General features: G+C 53.4%; 2 protein-coding genes across 5 annotated transcripts in view; both read right to left on the bottom strand.

Moving 5' to 3' along the window:
• Positions 1 to 56: 56 nt before the first annotated feature.
• ROGDI (rogdi atypical leucine zipper) lies at positions 57 to 6,185 on the bottom strand. The gene is made up of 11 exons (XM_044233154.1): positions 6,060 to 6,185; positions 5,877 to 5,948; positions 5,046 to 5,134; positions 4,749 to 4,803; positions 3,971 to 4,051; positions 3,061 to 3,156; positions 1,759 to 1,857; positions 1,304 to 1,417; positions 1,170 to 1,219; positions 935 to 1,061; positions 57 to 630 (listed from the first exon to the last, which is right to left on the bottom strand). Exons 1-11 carry the CDS (start codon positions 6,102 to 6,104, stop codon positions 589 to 591), a joined length of 870 nt encoding a protein of 289 aa, XP_044089089.1. The 5' UTR covers positions 6,105 to 6,185; the 3' UTR covers positions 57 to 588.
• Positions 6,186 to 6,665: 480 nt separating this feature from the next.
• The window catches only part of GLYR1 (glyoxylate reductase 1 homolog), a 34,468-nt gene continuing 26,386 nt past the window's right edge, over positions 6,666 to 14,747 (bottom strand). For all 4 annotated transcript variants that reach the window (XM_044233789.1, XM_044233792.1, XM_044233791.1 and 1 more), the window contains 5 exons: positions 14,186 to 14,287; positions 13,391 to 13,553; positions 12,893 to 13,072; positions 12,443 to 12,567; positions 6,666 to 8,870 (listed from right to left, as the gene is read on the bottom strand). In XM_044233789.1, the coding sequence (XP_044089724.1) occupies positions 8,796 to 8,870; positions 12,443 to 12,567; positions 12,893 to 13,072; positions 13,391 to 13,553; positions 14,186 to 14,287 (645 nt within the window). In that variant the 3' untranslated portion in view covers positions 6,666 to 8,795. The remainder of the gene's footprint in view (positions 8,871 to 12,442; positions 12,568 to 12,892; positions 13,073 to 13,390; positions 13,554 to 14,185; positions 14,288 to 14,747) is intronic.

Here is a 14,747-nt window from a genome sequence, read left to right on the forward strand (position 1 = left end):
GATCCCCAACTTGGTCCTCACTCAGATAGACAGACAGACAGACAAGACGCTCTAGGTAAAGTCAGATGATCTTTATTTCCTGGAGGCCTTGTGAGGGATGCGGAGCAAACACATTCAAGGGCACCACAGCGAGGCGGTGGATGGTTCTGTCTGCCCTCCTGATTCCCAGCTTAGGGCCCTTGCCCACTCCTCACCCTCCAACAGAAGGGAGAGTATGGTTGCCCGTCACCATCCTGGGGCAGGTCAGAAGGCAAAAAGAGGAGGGAGGAGGAGAGCCCTGGGCCTGGCACCACCCCAAGTCCAAAGGTTCCCGCTGAGAAGGGAGGGCAGGGTTTGGAATGTGGGCCACCTCTGGACTCTGCCTTCCTGACCACCCCCTGTTAAAGAAAAAGCAAGCCAGCATCCCTGTCTCTCCGTGCTTCCAGTGCTCATTTTCATCTGTGCAAATGTGATGGGCAGGATGGGGCGAAGAGAGAAATAAATAATAGCCCACGCTGCCTGGTTCTGGCTCTGGCCAATGTTCCTGGGGGGGATGGATGAGGGGGACAGGGGCCATTTCCCTGGGGGTCAGGCTCTTGGGTGCTCTGCTCAGAAAGGCCTGTAGCTCCAGTAGCTGGAGAACACAGAGATCTAGGGAGGGAGAGAGGAGGGGAGACATGGTAAGTGGAGATATTAGGTGGCTTGGCCCCTACTGTAGCCTGTGACCCAGGTTTAAGGTCATTTGGGGGCAATGTGTCAGGGAGAGGGTATTGCTGCTCAGCAACACCGTGGCCCATCTGCTCATGTGTACAGAGAACCTGAAGATTTGAGGGTGTTTTGGAAGTGTGACAAAAGCCCCTGGAATCCCTCCAAAATGAAATGACTTAGTAGCCTAGTATCTGGGGCCCCATCTGTCTGAGAGGCCCGCCCCGCCCCCACAGTCCCCACAGCCCACCTTATCCTTGAGCTGCTGGCAGAGCTGCAGGGACACAGTGAAGAAGACTAGGGCGTCGTTGAGCCACGGGATCACACACTCCACCTTGTGCACGTGGCTCACCTCCAGGCGCTGGGAGCCCCACTCGCTGGAGGGAGAAGGAGGGTCCCTGGGGGTGGCCTGATTAGCCTGGCCCCCCGGCACCCAAGGTGTGGAAGGTTGGGGCGGGCAGGGAGCTGCAGGGCACCATACTTACAACATGGCCCCGGGGCTGTGGAGCACGGCACCTCCAGCGGGGCGGAAGTTCTAAGCAGAAGAGCATCAGACCCAGTCAGGCCCAAGAGGCTGCAAGGCACTTGGGGGTGAAGGGGTGAGTGGGGTCCTCCTCACCTTGGTGGAATTGGGCTGCAGGACGTGCAACTGGTACACGGTGAGGCACAGCTTATTGAGGTTGATGTAGACATTGACGAGCAGGTCGGAGGGCAGCGCTGGGGCAAACATCCGCTGGGGACAGGGACCGGGCAAGCCGGTGGCATGAGGGCCAGGCAGGCACAGCTTCCCCAGGACTGCCTGGGGGATCCCATGTCCCAGCCCATGGACGGGGGCTTCCAAACTCCTCCCAGGTACCCCGGGGAGCTTCCTGCACCAGGCTTGGGAACCAAGACCCGGGGTATTTGGGGGATGCAAGATGGAGGCCCAGAAAACTACACAGACCTAGACCTTCAACTGACAAAAGTTTGGGGTTTCCAGGACCCCATCACACCCCTGTGTCCCTCCCAGGGGCAAGCGGGGCTCCTTGGTGGGGATTCCCTCTCCCGGAGCAGGGGCTGGCCTAAGGCACTGACCGTGAGGCCACTGGCAGCGATCTCAGGCAGAGTAAGGGTGGCTGGCGTGGTGAGCCGGTTGCGGGCTCTGGTCAGCTGCAGCATCACAGCGTCCATCAGCTGCAGGGAGGTGGCTGGTCACAGCTGCTGCGGGGGCAGCCCCCACCCTCTCACATCAGGGAAGGACCAAGTCATGGTACCGCCCAGCTCCTGCCTGTGTGGTCCCACTCTCACGGCCTGAACCCCCATCATGTGGGGCTTGTTCAAGGGGCAGATGTTTGGGCTCCAGCTGCGGGTGGGAGACGGGACGTCTGCACTGCTGACCTCGGTGCAGGACGTTCTACCACATGGGGTCCCGGGTGCTGGTCCAATGGGGAATGGATGATGGAAGCTCCCTGGAGTTACTCCCAGGGGCATGAGGGATTTGTGGATGGGGGTGCAGGCAGTGAAGGAGTTTAGAGGAAGGGGCCTTAATCCAGGCTGGGTGCAAGGAGCCAGGGGAGGCTTCCTGGAGGAGGTGATAGGATGGGTAAGTTGAGGTCCTAAGGTGGGCACCAGCCCCGTTTTCCAAAGTAAAGCTCCAAAGTGGGAAGGTCACATAGCTAGTCAATGGTGGAACCATCTGGAACTCATCCTTTTCCTTTGACAAGGACCAAAGCTCTGGCCAGAACTCCTCAGAGCCCCAATTTCCACTGCTTCCAGATATTGTCATGGGAATGGGACTGGGGTGACCTGGCTTCTAGGAAAGGGAAATTTTGGGTGGAGGCCTGGGGCCCGCACAGCCTACACCCAGGGTGATCACACAGTTCTGGGAGGGACCTCAGTCCATCTAGTTGTAAGTTTTCATAGAGGACCCAGAGGTCCAAAGAGGGCAAGTGAATCACCTAAGTCATGGACAGAGCTTAAGCATGAATCTGAGGCGTGTCAATGCAGCCCACCCCTCCACACCATGTGAATTCGCTTTGTGAATTATAAGGCTTTCTCTCGGTCTAGGAGACTACTACTTCCTGAGCATTTGCCAAGGGCTGCTTTGCCTGCATCATCACAACTGCCAGTCACGACACCATGGCACCCTTTTGTAGGTGAGGCTGTTGAGGCACAGAATGGCTAAGAGAGTGACCTGGGGCTGCACAGTTCAGTGGAGCCCTGGGATCAGAGCCAGGTCTGTGAGTCATTTGACTGCATAGACACGTCTATCAAGAGCTGATGGGGCGACCATCGGCTGTACCTGAGGCTGTTGGGCACAGAGCTCTCCAGGGGCCTGGTCAGGGGTCAGGACCAGGAGCAGGGATCCTGCTTCTCCTGCTCCTGCAGGCAGCTTACCTTGAGGACCTCTGCTCCTGTCCTGAACTGGTAGCTTTCATCCCGGTTGGCAAGGAGGTAAATGGCCTGGCTTACGTGGTTCCTGGCATCCTGGATCTGAAAAAAAAAAAAGCCCACTGCAAGGTCAGTGGGCTGGGCCTCAGGAGGAAGAGAAGCCAACTTCAGAGTAGCCACAGTGTCCAGGGCCCCGGATGACAGGGCCTCACTCTGATGGACTGTCCTCCTGGGAGGGCTGGGGTTGGTCTTGGCTGCCTGACCCCTCTCCACCAGCTGTCCTCTCTGTGCTCACTGAAAGCCAGGCCCTGCCTGGGTGCTGGGCATACGCACAGACTGGCAGGCCTGCCATCACATAGCTCACCTTCTAAAGGAGGACAGATAATAGCAGAGCAAAGGCACAAGAGGACAATACACTGAGTGACTTGCATAAGGACAAAAGGGTGACTCTGCAGGTTGGGGGAGGAGGAGCCTCTTTAGATGGATGTCAACGGAGGCCCAAGGGAAGTGCCTCTTGAGCATCACCCAGTGAAGAATAAAGCAGTGAGAGGCCTCCAGGCAGAGCGATGAGCACGGGCAAAGGCCCTGAGGTGGAGGGGCAGGGTCCAATCACAGAGGAGTGTGGACTTTGTCCCCAGGAGCCATTGGAAGCCCCTGGAGGCTCTGTGAAGGGGAGTTCCCTGTGTTTCCCACTGGGGCCCAGAGGCCTACAGACAGAGCAGGTTCCTACCTCCCTCCAGGCTAGACTCTGGAGTCCCAGGCACTGCCTGCCCCAGCTTTGCTGCTAGGCAACAACTTCCCAGGCTTGCCGCAGCCTTAAATCCCCCTTGGCCACCCGAGGAGGCCTCAGTGCCGCTCAGGCCTGCCCCTGCCTGCCCTTGTGGCTTGAGCCCTGGCAGGAAAATGGCCTGATTACCTGTTGCAGCTTCCACTGCTTGTCCTCTCGGAAGGCAAAGTGCAGTAGCTGGTTGTTCCGGGGAATCTTCAGATTCACATCCTGACGGGCAAGAGCGTATAAGCAGGAGGACCCCTCTCCTGCTTATGGCCACTCTGAGCCCTTGAGCGGGGGGCAGACATGGCACGAGTGTGGTAGCTCAGGCCCCAGCTGATCCACAGGGCAGAAAGTCTCCCATCCTCCCTAGCACTTGAGGTGTGAACAGGGAGGTCAGGAGACAGGAACTCAAGCCCAAAAGGAACCACAAAGAAATGAAAGGGAACAGAGACAGAAAGGGGAAGGTGGCCTCAGCTGGGAGGAGGTGGTGTGACTGTGGGCAGAAAGGGAGCATGGATACAAGCCAATGGACTCAACACCCACTACCTGAGGAGAGGCACCTTCCCCCACATCTTGGTGCCTAGCACAGACGGAGCTCAGATGTTGGCTGATTCCACTTTGAATTGGGGCCAGCCTAATCCCTCCAATGCCCACGCTTCACTGGGCCCAGACTCAGGGCTAGGCCGTGTGCAAAGCATCCCCCTTCCTGTACCTCTCACTGAAGACACACCAATTCCAGAGGAGGTTTAGTGGGGTGGGTTGTTATTTTACAAATGAGGAAACTGAGGCACAGAAAGGTCAAGGATCCTACCCAGGGCCACAAAGCCAACAGGTAAAGGCAAAGCTCAGCAGGAGGCCCCCACACTCTTCCCCACTGGATCCTCCAGCAGCAGGGAAAGGGAAGAGGGGCTGGGGGACTCACCGCCTGGCTCAGCGCGTCCCCTTGCAGAGTCAGCACGCCCTTCACCTGGTCTGTGCTGCAACACGCGGGGGTCAGAGCAGTGCCTGCGGCTGCCCTTTCCACCACCTCGCCCTCCCAGCAGGTTGCCCCTGCTGTCACAGGATGGCCCAGGCTGCCCCACAGCACACCCTCTACATGTTGGGGCTGAAATCAATCTGCATGGCAGGGTCTTGGCAGTACAGCCTCCCCTAGAGGGTATCCCAGGTGTCCCCCTCACAAGCAGTCCATCCCTCCTGTTCCTGCTCAGCCCTGGCTCACCTACAGCTGCCGAGGATGAAGTTCTCTTGCTTGGCAGGCCCCTCGGTGCCTGCACCAGAGCATGGAAGAGTGAAGCGGAGCGAGGCCTCCTGGAGGGGCAGAGGGGAGTGGAGTAAAGTTGACCCAATCCAGCTCACCTCTCCTTTCAGAAGCCCCATTCCTGGGTTGGCTAGGGGAGGGACAAAGTAGGCTAGTTTTCCAACCTCCAGGGCACCTTCCCATTTCTCTGGCCCTTCCCCCACCACCTGAGTTTCAGGTCCTACCAGAGTGGATAGCTGTTCCTTTCACATTCCCTGGACGCCTACCGACTGCCCAACTCAGGGATATAGAACAGAGATGACCTCCAGGCTGGGATAAGATGCTCGAGTGTGGGGGAGCAGAGTCAGGGAATGACGGTACTCATGGTAACTAGAAATTCCTGGTGATAGCAGGCAATGCCTGGACATTTTTGTGAGTTGACTTGTCTTCACAACAGCCCTGTGACGCCAGTACTGCAATCTCGTTCTTGAGAAAAGGAGGCCCCATGAGATTGAGTAAGGTGCTGAAGACCTTGAGATCACAGCTTCAAAGGAAGCCTTCCTTGAACCCAACCCTGACCGCCCAGACCCCCCCCCCCCAGCCGGGGGCTCATTCCAGGCCCACACCACCACGCTCACACGGCTGCTTGTGATTAAGTGGGCAATCACATAATGGTGCCTCCACCGGACGCCAAGTCCACTGGGGCAGGGCCTGGTCTGCACAACGCGCGTCGCGTCCACAGCAGGCGCTCGGGAGGCAGGCGCGGCGCCCGGGGAAGGAGCCGCAGCCGGGCCGGCCCGCCAGAAACCTTACCTTGAGGATGTCCTGCAGCTGCCTTAGCACGGCGTGGACCTCGTCGTGCAGCAGCCAGCGGAACTCCTCCTCCTGCGGAGACAGGCCAGCGGTCAGTCGCCCCGGCCCGCGGGCCCCCGTCCCGCCCCACCCCACCCCGTCCCACCCCGTCCCACCCCGTCCGCCCCCGTCCGCGCGCCTCACCAGCACCGCTCGCTCCGCCGCCGTCGCTGCCATCGCGGTCGCCATCGCCGCTGCTCGCCGCCCAGGGACCGCCACCCGCCAGCGGTCCGCCAGAGGCTCGGTCCACCCGCCGTCCGTGCGCCCGTGGCGCGCTGGCCACCCCCGCCGCCGATCGGCTGCGCGCGCGCCCGCCCCGATCCCGGGCCCCTTGCCCCGCCTCAGACCAGCCGAGCGGGGGCTGCGAATCGAGACTGGCGACTGCGCGAACCCGCCTGCGCCGGCTCTCCCAAGCCGCCGCGGGCACCTACCGCGGGCGCAGGGCGCTCGGGCGCCGATCCCGCTGGAGTGAGGCGGCAGTTTATCCCGCCCCCTCCCGGCAGTGATAGGGCGCCCTGCTCCGCTTGCGCCCACTGATTGGCCAACCGACGGCTTGTTCTCGCCGCGTCCGGCGATTGGCAGGCAGGGCGGCCTGTTCCTGCTCGGCAGTGCCCTCCGCGCGCTGAGCTCTCCGGCCGGGAAGAACCGGCCGGCTGAGCTGTCCCGGCGCTCCCGACCCTCCTGCCTCCACCGCTGGGCGTGGAGGGTCTGGGTGCAGGTAGTGGCCACTGCTGAGGTAATCAGTCACAGTTGTGTTACCAATAAAGGTTTTATTTTGCTTGCAGTAGCTTTTTGTTAATTGCACAAAATCATGTTTTTGCCATTTAAACATTATCACACAATCCTATTCTGAAAGACAAATGTTCATTAAAAACAAAGCAAAAATAAAAATTCACAACCTTAATTACCTAGATTTGTCATTTAAAGGAGGTTTAAAGGAAAAAAAAAAGGATCATGGAAGAGGGGCTTTCTTACAAGCTTTTTCACAAGTGTCACATTTTCTCCTAAAAGGGAAGAATTTCAAAACAAAGGTGAAATAGCTTAAACAGAAATACTCATAAAAAGAAACTTTACAGAATTGTCAACAATATTAAGACAACATTGACTAACCAGTTTCATTACAGTATTCTCCCCACCCCCACCCCCACCCTCCCCGAAGTGTCCAGCTAGGACTAGAACAGGCTTTGTGTTCAGACAGAAAATAATTCCAAATCCCAGTGAAGTTATGCCAAAAACACGCAGCATCTTCCCTGCCCTCCCCCTATGTCTTCTGAGATCCCTTGCCTGGTTTTTGATCAGCGGAAAAGGGCCAAGGTTGAGGGGGAGGGGTCCACACCAGTGTGGTCTCATTCTGTATATTCACTAGAAATGCTGACCTGCAAAGTGTGACTTTGGAAAACGCAACCCAAGCAGAGGGAGAGAACATTGACATCCTTTAGGTGACTTCTCCTTGTTTTTACGCCACATTCCAAGCCCCTCTGGTCCCCTATCCAAGGAGAAATGTTAGGGTCTTGAGGATGTCTCAGGTTCACCTCTGAGGGTCAGATAGTTCAGATTGGGTCAGGCCCAGTTCTCTTCCCTCCCGAGAGACCCTGGGGCCCTGGAAGCATCGAAGACCATGCTTCTGGCTGAAGTGAAGACACTCGTTCCTGTTTCAAGAGCTGAGCCTAAAAAATGGCTGTCGTTGGTCAGGCTGGGTCTGGGCCAAAGAAGGGACAGAAAACACTGTCTCCACGGGAAGAAAATGAGGAAGAGAGAATGAAGAGGCGGGCAGTGGGGAACATGTGCTGGAGTAGGCCGGAGGGGGTGAGACTGCTGTGAGGGGACCCAGTCAGAGTGACTCTTGAGAACCAGGTGGGAGTCTGCAGCATAACGGAAAACAGGAAGGAACCCCTCTCCTCCCTCTTCACTCCTCCCTGGTGGCCCTCAGGATCCCCTTCCCAAGGGCTGGAATGCAAATCCAAATACTAAGAGAGCCTGGTGAGGAGTGAGCTCCCCCTACACCAAAGCAAGGAAGTCTGATCCCAGCCCAGGGCTCTGCAGTGATGGTGACTTCTGGGACAGGAGCTCAAGAGCAGCGAGGAGAGCAGGCTTCTGTGAGGCTCACCTAATGTGCTGGCGATTTGCTGCTCTCCCCTGAGAGCCAGAGCCCTGCGTCTGCTCAACTTTGCCAATCTCTTTTCAGTTCACAAAGGCATTTATGGAGAGAGTTGGTTGCACATTGGTAGCTTAAACATGACAATCCTCATCAGCTGGTCACCTGAGGTTGGAGGGCCCATGAGGACCCTGTTTGGAGTCGGTGCTGGCTCATCTTGACCCAGAGCCTCTTTGTCACATGCAGGATCCAGTAGGGGGATGTGGACATAACCACAGCCTCTTTGCTCTGAGGGAAGGAAGCAGTGGAAAGGCTTCCAGTTCTTACTGCTGATTCTAGTTCCTTGAATGGAAAGGGTCTGAGATAAGACAAGCTCAGAAGGAAGGGAAAAAAAAAAAAAAAAAAAAAAAGCCAGGCAGCAGTTTCTGGGCAGCTTCTATCCTGGGGCGAGAGCCAGTGTGTGGTATGTAGGGGTCGTGTGTATTGTGTTATTTCTGTGTGTGTGTGCGTGTGTGTGTGTGTATGAACACACAGCCACCTAGTCCAGGGCCAGTGCCCAGCTCAAGAGCTTTCCCAAAGGCCAATCCTGCTGACACCCCTCCCCTCCCCAGGACCTCCAGGGGAGGAGTGACGCTGTGTGCTGTGCTGATGGCAAGTCTCAAAGTCTGTATAAAAGGAGATGGAGACGGGTGGACTGGTCCAGAGTTAAGTCCCAGGACCCCAACCCCATGTGAGGAGGAGGGGTCAGAGGGAAGACTGGGGGGCAGGGGTGGGGTATCGAGGGCTTAGTGTATATAGGCTCGGTACACGGCAGACATGTCGTTGTCAGACTGGTCCAGTGCCTTGGCTCTTTTGTACACCTGGAAAAAAAGGAGACGGGCTCAGTCTCTGGCACAGAGCTGACTTAAAGACACAAACTGCTTTGTGGAGGTAGTTCTAGATGCGGTCAGGCAGGCAGGCTCTGGAGTCCAGGCTGTCTGGGTGCAACTCCTGGCCACCCTCCACTGATCTTGAGCGAAGTGCCTCAGTTTCTCTCTGTCTTCGTTACTACTCCTTGATGTCATGGAGAAGATAACAAGGTTATCATGAGGACTAAATGGAGCGAGGGAGGTAAAGTGCTCAGAGCATCGTTAGTAATTCTAGTCATGTCTCTTCCTGCCTTTAGGGTCTCCCTGTGTTATTCTCTGGGCTGCTATCCTTGCCCTTCCCTCTGCACGGGATGCCTTTCCCTAGGCAAAGCTGGCTCCTTCCCAGTCAGCTCCAAGGCCTTCCCTGACCAGTCTATATAAAGCAGCGGCTGTACCACTTTATCCTGTCACCTTATCTTACTATTTTATTCATACTTCTGACCTTCAGAGAATTCTTGTTTAAATACCTATCTGCTTATCTTGTGCCTCCTTCCATTAAAACGTTAAGCTCCACAAGGAAGGGAACGGGCGGCCCCTCACCATGTCCCCAGAGCCTACAACAGTGCTTGGCGGCGGACAGCCACTCCAGAGCCACTAGGTGAGTACTATGAACGAGCGTGAAGAGAATTAAAAAGCCATTCAAGCAGGGCAGTGTGGCGTCCAGGCACACTGAGGAAATGCAGTTGGCCACAAGGTTCCTCCCACACAGCTGCATCTTTGTCTTTTTTTTTAAAACATAGTCCAGTTGAAGCCACGATAATTGAGTGTCCATTATAGCTCAGGTATAGCTGTTAGCTCAAAATGAAGGCTAAATAAAGACCGTTTCAGAGAAAAGAAAACGAATCGTTGCCAGCAGACCTGCATTACAGGGAATGCTGAAGCAAGTTCTTCCAGTTGAAAGGGAACAATACCAGAGAGAAATTCAAATCTTCAGAAAAGAATGGAGAACACTGGAAATGGTAAATTAGAGAAATATAAAATTATTTTTTCTTTTAATTAAAAAAAAATACATACGACCACTTAAAACATTCCAACATTGTCTGGTAGGTTTAGAACAAAGACAGATGTAACACACAGGACATCTATTCCCCAAAGCAGAGGTTCTCTTGGGGCGCCTGGGTGCCTGAGTTAGTGGCTCAGAGTGGCCAACTCTTGATTTCAGCTCAGGTCATGATCACTGGAGTATGGGATCAGGCCCCCACATCAGGGTCCACACTCAGTGTCAAGTCTGCTTGTCCCTCTCCCTTTGCCCCTCCCAACTCATGCACGTGTGTGTGCATGCTCCCCCACCCCAAAATGAATAAATAAAACCTTAAAAAAATAATAAAGCAGGGCTTCTCAACCTGGGGTTATTTTGCCCCACGGGACACATGGTAGTATCTACAGACCTCTTTCCAACTGAGAGGGCACTGCTGGCTTCTAGTGCTTAGAGGACAAGGATGCTACTGAATATCCTGAAACGCACGGGACCACTCCCACAACAAAATGGCAATAGTGTCCAGGTTAAGAAACCTTGCCTTAAAGGAGGGCAGGTGAGAGAAATGGATCTATGTTTTATGTGAACAGGTATAATATTAACTCTAAGTGGGCCATGAAGTTAAGGGTATTGCATATTCTTGCACACTGCAATTTCTAGACCAAAGATAAAAGAGAAACAATGCATTATTAAAGAGCCAACAGAGAAAATGGAATTCTAAAAAACAGTCATATAATCCAAAAGGTGATAAAAAAGGAGGGATAGACAAAAGTCAGAAAGGACAAATGGTAGCTCTAAGTCCAACCACACATCAACAGACTTTTAAGACAAAGACTAAATGTGAATGTACTGGTGAACCTTAAGATCCTGAACGCTGGGTTCCAATGAGGAACCTAAATTCACACCCTCCGGAAAGCACCACGCTCCACTGAGAAATTAACCAAAATGTCTGTTTTCAAGCCAGTGAGTCCTGTAGAGGCACGGCAGAGGCAGGTCAGAAATCACAGAGCACGCTGCCAACACAAGCCACACGCAGATCCCTTCTGAAGTAACTTCAGTTACAGACAATCGACCAAAAAAGTTCTATAAAATACACAGAGAAGTCCACTGCTTAGAGAGAATCCAAGGCAAAACAAACAGGAGGAACCTGAAACTGTACTGCAACCTAAAAAGGTGAAGTGAGTTCCCTGAACTGCTCAGGCAGACAAGGAAGGGACAGGAGACTGATGACACTTTATGAAAGGCCACGTCTGAAAAGAGCACAACTGTGTTTCTTTACTTCTTCACTGGAACAAGCCACTTGAGACTTCTATTTAACTTGAATCGAATGTGTATCCTCTTAAAGTTCCTAGAAGATACAGCCTCTAAAAATAAATCAATTTCTGTGTTTTGTGTTCTATATAAAATACGGTTTTGATTGTAACTCTACAGTAATGAAATACTGCTCAGCTTTTTAAAGGCGTCCCTTCTGTCAGGCTGAGGAAGATGACCTTCTCGACAACTCTTTCTGGGGCCCCTGGCTGGCTCAGTTGGTACAGCACCCAACTCCTGATCTCAGGGTCATGAGTTCGAGCCCCACATCAGGTATGCAGATTACTTAAACTTATTTAAACAAATAAACAACCCCCTCCCCAATCCAACTGTTTTCAGGAAGGGCATATGTAGGTGCTGTGTTGTCACTCAAACAAATGTTAATGACCAACACTCCAATTAACAGGCAGATACTGTCAGAATGCATACAAATGCAAGCCCCACTGACAGGCTCTACACTGAGGATATCATTTAAATATAAAGACACAACTTGAAAGTCAATGAATGAAAAAAAGATATACCATGTACACAGAGCAGTTACGGTAAAACCAGGCAATAGGCTTCAAGACAAAGGTCAGGAGGGACATTCCGTAATAATTAAAGGCCAAATTCATCAGGAAGACATGACCATCACAAATGGCTAAAAACCCAAACACAAGAGTTTCAAAGATAACAGAATTAAAGGGAAAAACAGACAATGCTACAATCATAGCTGGAGATTTTAGTATCTCTCTTTCAGCAACCAAAAGAACCAAAGAAAAAGGCCAATAAAGATGATCTGAAAAACCACTACCTAACCTTGGCCTAACTGATTATCGGCAGAACACAGCAGCTGACAAGCGGAGAACAGTCTTCCTAAGTGCACATGGTATGCCCACCAAGAAAGACCATTTGCTAGGCTGCAAAACAAGTCTCAATAAATTTAGAGTTAAAAATCACACAGGATCTGTTTTTTAACCACAATAGAGATCCATCAGTAATCACTAACTATTAGATTCGCAGGACAACTCCAATTATCTGACTGATGCACTTTTAAGTAATCCGCAGGTCAATGAAATCACAAGGGTTACAAGTAAGCAGGGCTCAGAAGGGAATATATGCTTTTAAATGCTCCGGTCTGGAATCAATGACCTGAGCTTCCATTCAAGAGGTGAGACACAAAGAGACACAAAGCAGAGAGAGGGGAGGAAGCCTAAAAGCAAAGGGAAGACTGTCAGATCGGGCCTCTTGCAGTTACCTCATTGGCTGCAGCTGCCATAGGAGTAGGATGGTTGACGGCATCCCCCAGGGCAATGGCTAGGCGGAGATCCTTCTGAATGTACTTCAGGTAGAAATCGGGCTTAAAGTTCCCTTGCAGGATATCTGAGGAGGGAAAGCCATGTAACAGAAGAATTAAATGGACCCAAATTAAGAAACTATCTGCTGGACCACCAGGGCTCAACATCTAGCATTTCTTTCCTCTTGGACAATGAAGAAACCAGTCCCCAGCCAGTACCCCCAAATCCCATCTGCCATGTCTCTGGATCCCTCTGACAGAGGGCATGGAGGGCAGGGACTGACCAGAGAGGGTGCCTCTTTCACACCGGTCAGCCCTTGAAGAAGAGAATGCTCTGTGACAGCAACCTGACCTGGTTTCTCAGCCCCAGTCACAACTAAAATGCAAGAAGAGAGGCCAAAGGCAACTCACTTTGGCACTTCTGGTCCAGGAAGATGCTGGCCAACTGTCCCTGATTGAGGATGTCCAAGAGTGTCTGCTGGGACTGGCCTGTTACTTGGGCCAGGGTTAACCCCTCAGCGATGGTGGCCATGAAGCTTCCCTGTACCATGTTCACAATCAGCATCATCTTGGCTGCATTGCCAACCTCACCTGGCCAGGGCAGAGAATCACGGTCACTTTCCAAGAATTCCGAGGCAAGGGACTTTCTGCCCACCCTCATCCCTGCTCGGACCCACCTCTACACCCAGGGGAGGCCCCATTCACCTGCCCCTGACAGAACTGGCTCTGACCCTTCGGGCTCTTCCTCCTTCCAGGCACTGACTGTGCAAGTCAAAGGAAACCTTCCCACGGGGGCCCCAGGCAGAGAGGCCGTGCGGGATTGACGCAGTCATCAGTGCAGTCTAGAGGGGATGTGGCCCACCCAGCCTCCGGGCCTGCAGTGGCCCAACAGGTGGGCAGGCGTGTTACCTAGAAAGAAGGAGGTCTTTCCCATTGCCTGGAAGCAGCTGCTGCAGTCCTCATACAAGCCCCTGTCTCCGGCTGCTAAGATCACCAACATCCCATCATTAGACAGCTGCTGATTCCCTGAGACTGGGGCTTCCAGAAAGCGGCCCCCCCTGGACACAATCACCTAGAAAGGAAAGTCACAGCTTCTGAAGGCCTTGCCTCTCACGGGTATTTCAAGTGGAAACACCTGGCCCTCCACACTGAGCCCCCAAATAGGTGTCTGAACTTCATACAGTAAACAGAGAAGAGGGGGTCTCCCCAGAGACTCCCACTGACTCAGAATTTCTTGCAATGACCAAGTGTGACCATGCCGATGGCTTGGCTGAGCACACCTCCTCCAGACACTGCCCTTCCCTGCTTCAGCCACTCTCAGAACACACAGGGGCCAGAAGTCACCGCCCTCTCACTCGGCCCAGGAGCTCAGGCAGGGAGAATACTGTTGGTGACAACTGTAGACGGCCGCTTAAACCAAAAAGGCCCTGCTGGCAGCCTGCACTGCTTCCCATTGTGGGGCTGGCAGCTACACGACCTAATGTCCATCCCGGCAGCACCTCTCCTCGCACGGCTGTTCAGATTAGCTGTGGCTTGGAAAGCAGAAAGTGAAGACAGGCTAGTTCCAACGATACAAGCCTCTCCCCCTCTCCTGGCTTGGTTTCTAGAGTAACCAAGTTGCTCACTCAGGCATAATCAACCAGCCCGAGTCTTGGGCTCCAACTGCCAAGGACGCTGGAGGGCCAGCATGAACGAGGCCGCTACCTGCGCCAGCTCGGTGACTGTGTCTGCATCCACTGTTGACATGTCCACGTAGCACTTCCCGGGGCGGATCCCCTGCAGCACACCACTGGGGCCCAGCACCAGCTGTGGGGACACAAGGGAAAAGCAATAGCCCAGGCTCCCAGCCAGACGCCCAGGAGCCCCTTAGACCTAAGGTCAGAATCTTGTTACTTTTTTGACTCATTTCCTGATTAGGAGGTATTAAGGCTGCAAGGCGGCAGCAAGTAAGTAAGCCTGAGGGAGAAAAATACCTCTACTTTCTTCCCATTTAGCTTCAAAACAATACATGCATGTTCCTTTTCAATAAAAATCTCCCATTTAAATAATAACCTCAGTATTTTTTTGGGCTTCTTTGGATTTACTTGGGTTAAACTAGTTATCACTTTAACACGATGATTACTGTACTTGAACTTATAAAACATGCAGATAGTCACAGCTAAACATAGGACCTTGCCAGGTACACAGAATAAGAATACATGAGGAGAGCCGGCATAGATCGCAGGGACCCTAGTTATTCTCATTCTTTGTTCTGAATTAAAGGATG

This window comes from Neovison vison, chromosome 14 (genome assembly GCF_020171115.1).
Source record: "Neovison vison isolate M4711 chromosome 14, ASM_NN_V1, whole genome shotgun sequence".
Taxonomy (NCBI): domain Eukaryota; kingdom Metazoa; phylum Chordata; class Mammalia; order Carnivora; family Mustelidae; genus Neogale; species Neogale vison.

Bases quoted from the DNA above. Each gene is read 5' to 3' on its own strand.
- ROGDI (XM_044233154.1), bottom strand. From the start codon at position 6,104: ATGGCGACCGCGATGGCAGCGACGGCGGCGGAGCGAGCGGTGCTG. The intron at 5,135-5,876 runs GTAAGGTTTCTG...CTGCCCCTCCAG, and splicing joins AGCTGCAGGACATCCTCAAG to GAGGCCTCGCTCCGCTTCAC. The intron at 631-934 runs GTGGGCTGTGGG...CTCCCTCCCTAG, and splicing joins GCCAGCAGCTCAAGGATAAG to ATCTCTGTGTTCTCCAGCTA.